Source organism: Tupaia chinensis, unplaced genomic scaffold (assembly GCF_000334495.1).
Source record: "Tupaia chinensis unplaced genomic scaffold, TupChi_1.0 Scaffold143624_1, whole genome shotgun sequence".
NCBI lineage: Eukaryota > Metazoa > Chordata > Mammalia > Scandentia > Tupaiidae > Tupaia > Tupaia belangeri.
The window spans coordinates 641,141-644,627 of record NW_006203472.1 but is presented as its reverse complement, the minus strand read 5'-3'; the positions used below and the strand labels follow the sequence as shown (position 1 = coordinate 644,627).

The window sequence follows — 3,487 nt, the reverse complement described above, 5'->3', positions numbered from 1 at the left end:
GGGCAGGTCGGGTCTGTGTGGGGCATCACACAGCAGCCAGGCCCGCCAGGCTCACACCCTGCCCCCGTGCCAGAGGGCGTCCTGACGCTGCGGGCGCGGCCCCCCTCCGAGGGCGAGTTCGTGGACTGTTTCCAGAAAACCAAGCTGGCCATCAATCTGCTCGTGAGTCCAGCCTGCCCGTGGCCACACCCTGGCCTCCGCTGTGGGAAGGGGGGCGGGAGGAGGGGAAGGCCCAGGGCCCCCAGTCCCCATGGCCGGTGTGGCCCACTCACTGGCTCCCCCTCACCCCAGGCGAAGCTGCAGAAGCACATTCAGAACCCCAGTGCGGCCGAACTCGTGCACTTCCTCTTCGGGCCTCTGGACCTGGTGCCTGGGGCTGGGCCGAGGGCATGGGGAGGTGGGGCTCCAGGACGGGACAGCTGGTCCCTGGCTCAGGGTGGGGAAGCAATGCCCACCTGGGCACCCTGGCGTGGGTCTCTACAAAGGGATGGCCGTGGAGCTGCAGGGGGTGAGCGGGTGATAGGGCTGGTGCCAGGGGGCCATGGCGCCCTCTGAACCCCTCTGTGCCCCAGATCATCAACACCTGTGGCGGCCCAGACATTGCGCGCTCCGTCTCCAGCCCCCTACTCTCACGGGATGCCGTGGCCTTCCTGCGTGGCCACCTGGTTCCCAAGGAGATGTCACTGTGGGAGACTCTAGGGGAGACCTGGACGCGGCCCCGGTACTGTAGGGTGGAGTGATGGAGGACAGGGCGTGGGCTGGGTGCCGGGTGAGGGTCCGGCTGGGCAGCTCTGGTGGGACATGCTGACCCACGACCTCCCCTCCAGGTCTGAGTGGCCACGAGAACCACAGGTGCCTCTCTACGTGCCCAAGTTCCACAGTGGCCCACCCCTGGTCCTGCTGCAGGAGGCTCCTTGGGAGGTGGAGGGGCAGGCGTCTGTCCCCAGTGACGAGGTCAGAGCACCAGCAACCCGCCCCGCGCCCCCCGCCCCGCCAACAGAGCTTGACTTCCCAGCCCACCTCTGCCCACCCTGGCAGCCTGTGCCTTCAGCCTCTGCCGGCCGAGGCAGCCCCACGGCCCCACCTGGCCGGGCGCCCGGCGGTCTTCCTTGGTGGTGCATGAGCGCCCGCACTCACGGAGCCCCTGTCCTGAGCGCCCTCTCTCCCGGGTCCCACCTCTCCCTGCCCTCCTCACCTGAACCCCACCCCGCTCCAAGCCCGGCTGTCCCCTCTCCCCACAGCTGACTCCCAAGAGCCGACTGTCCTTACGAAACTCCCCAAAGCACAGCCTCGCCTCTGAGCCCACAGCCCCGGGGGATGCCCTACCACCAGTCAGCACCCCGCACACCCACAGGTAAGCACGCGCCCCTCACAGTGAGGGAAGGCCACACTCCCCAAAGCATGGAGGCGCTAGTGTGGGTATGCTGCCACCAGGTGGTGACACATATCTTGTGTGGCTCAAAATATCGCTCCCAAATTCAACCCGGGTTTTCATTTCTACTTCACAATCCGTTGTTGAGGGAAAGATGTCAAAAAACCCGCATAAATTCACGACCCTAATACACTAACTCTTTTTCTGTTTGCGCGTCCACATTCGTTTTGGAATTAAGGTTGGAAACTTACTGAACTTCAGTGGGTTCCCCAGACACTGTCACCCAGCTGGGGCTGTTAGAGCTGACGCAGACGCAGCCTCTGGAGTCCGGGTGGGTCCAGCCTCCCCGCACACAGCATTTCCACAGGGGTCTCTCACAGCAGGCCGGGGCAGACCAGGGTCCTCTGCCCCTTCCTCCTTTCAGGTTTCACCCTGGCCTAGGGTGCCAGAGGGCATGTTTTCCAGCCAACCTCCAGATTCAGTTTCAGGAGCTGGTGCTGTGGCCTAGTGGTTAGGGGAGCGTAAGCCCACACGGCCATGCAGTTCAAACCTCCGTACCTTGAGAAACTGGGTGTGTGACAGTGCGCGCTCCAGATCCTCCAGGACGGAGAAATGGGGAGGAAGGATTGTAGTGTGGTCACGCCCCATTGGGGGTTGCTTCTCCCTTGCTCTCTGGCAAGCTTTAAAAGATTCCATTTCTGGGAACCAGCAGTTAGTGTAATGGCTATGTCGCTGGACTCCCACGTAGTCGACCACGGTTCGTGTCCCGGACCCGGTGGCTTAAAACTCACGCCGGGCGCGTGTGCGTGCGTGCCCAAGATCCCCAGAGGAGAATGGAGGAGAAGGGATTGCGGCGTGACCATCCCCCCTGGGGGGTGATTTCTCGCTTTCTGTCTCTATGTCTCTCTCTGTCTGTCTGGCGAGCGCACGCGCCCTACAGTGAAAATCTCTCCAAAAAAAAGAAAAAAGATTCAGTTTCTGGGCCAGCAGGTGGCTAGTGGCTAAGACACTGAACTCCTGCATGGTCAACTGTGGCTCAAGCCCCAGCCCCAGACCTGGCGCTTTGAAGATCATGCCCCAGATCTCAAGAGAACGGAGGAGAAGGGACTGCAGTGTTGCCATCCCCTGGGGGCTATTTCTTACTCTCCTCGTGTCTCTCTCTGGTGAACGCATGTGCCCTATGACAAAAACCTAAAAGAGAAAAAGAAAAGATTCATTTTCAAAAAGAGAAGCCAGAAATGTGTATTTTCCACAAGCATACCCCTCCCCTGGCCCCACACTGTCGCCTGGTGCCCACCGTCCCTGGCCAAGAACCACTCTTTAAGAAACATTTCAGCCCCTGGTCTGCCCACCTGGCCCAGTCCTGGCAGCCGTTGGCAGGGCCCCAGGGGCTGCCCAGGCCCTACCTTCTCAGCTCTACAGTACATGTGGGTAGGGAGGTGCCCTGGAGGTCAGGGCCAGGCTGACAGAGGGGTGGTCTGCTGAAGCCGGGCCGCGGGCAGCCAGGGATGGCCCACACTTCATGGGATGCGGGTCCGGCAGGCCTCCCGTCAGTATTCAGGGGGGCTGTGGCCCCAACGTCTCGGCCCTCACTGGTCAGCCAGGGGGGCTGTCACTCTGCCTTTCCTCAGGCACTACCTGGCTTCAGCCCCCCACTCCACCTCCCGCGGCCAAACTGGAGACCTCCGAACCGGCCTGGCGGGGCCACATCCCCTGCAGCCCGCCTGCCTCCTGTCCACCCCCCTCCTCGCAGGGCCCTAGCGCTCTGGGGCTGTCACAGTTTCCATTCCCGGCTGAGCTCGCAGGGCCCTAGCGCTCTGGGTCTGTCACAGTTTCCATTCCCGGCTGAGGAGCCGCAGCACTCTGCTACGACCTCAAGAGCACAATCAGGCGGCTCCCCCCCCCCCCCTGCTTACCCAGGGGCCCCCCGCCAACGCCAGCCATGGCCAGATATGTCAAGATCCTCTACGACTTCACGGCCCGCAACGCCAACGAGCTGTCGGTGCTCAAGGATGAGGTCCTGGAGGTGAGGGGGTGCCCAGGGGAAGAAGGGGCAGCCCCGGGAGATGGGGGGGGCATAGGCTGCAGGGCCAGGCTGGGGAACCCGGGCGCGGG

General features: G+C 63.0%; 1 protein-coding gene across 1 annotated transcript in view; it reads left to right on the top strand.

The window, feature by feature from the left end:
- Positions 1 to 3,487, top strand: part of EPS8L2 (EPS8 signaling adaptor L2) — a gene marked incomplete in the record, with an annotated part of 21,394 nt that overhangs the window by 13,742 nt on the left and 4,165 nt on the right. The window contains 5 exon segments of the mRNA XM_014582499.1: positions 74 to 162; positions 292 to 366; positions 573 to 721; positions 828 to 954; positions 1,242 to 1,354. Coding sequence (XP_014437985.1) covers positions 74 to 162; positions 292 to 366; positions 573 to 721; positions 828 to 954; positions 1,242 to 1,354 — 553 coding nt within the window.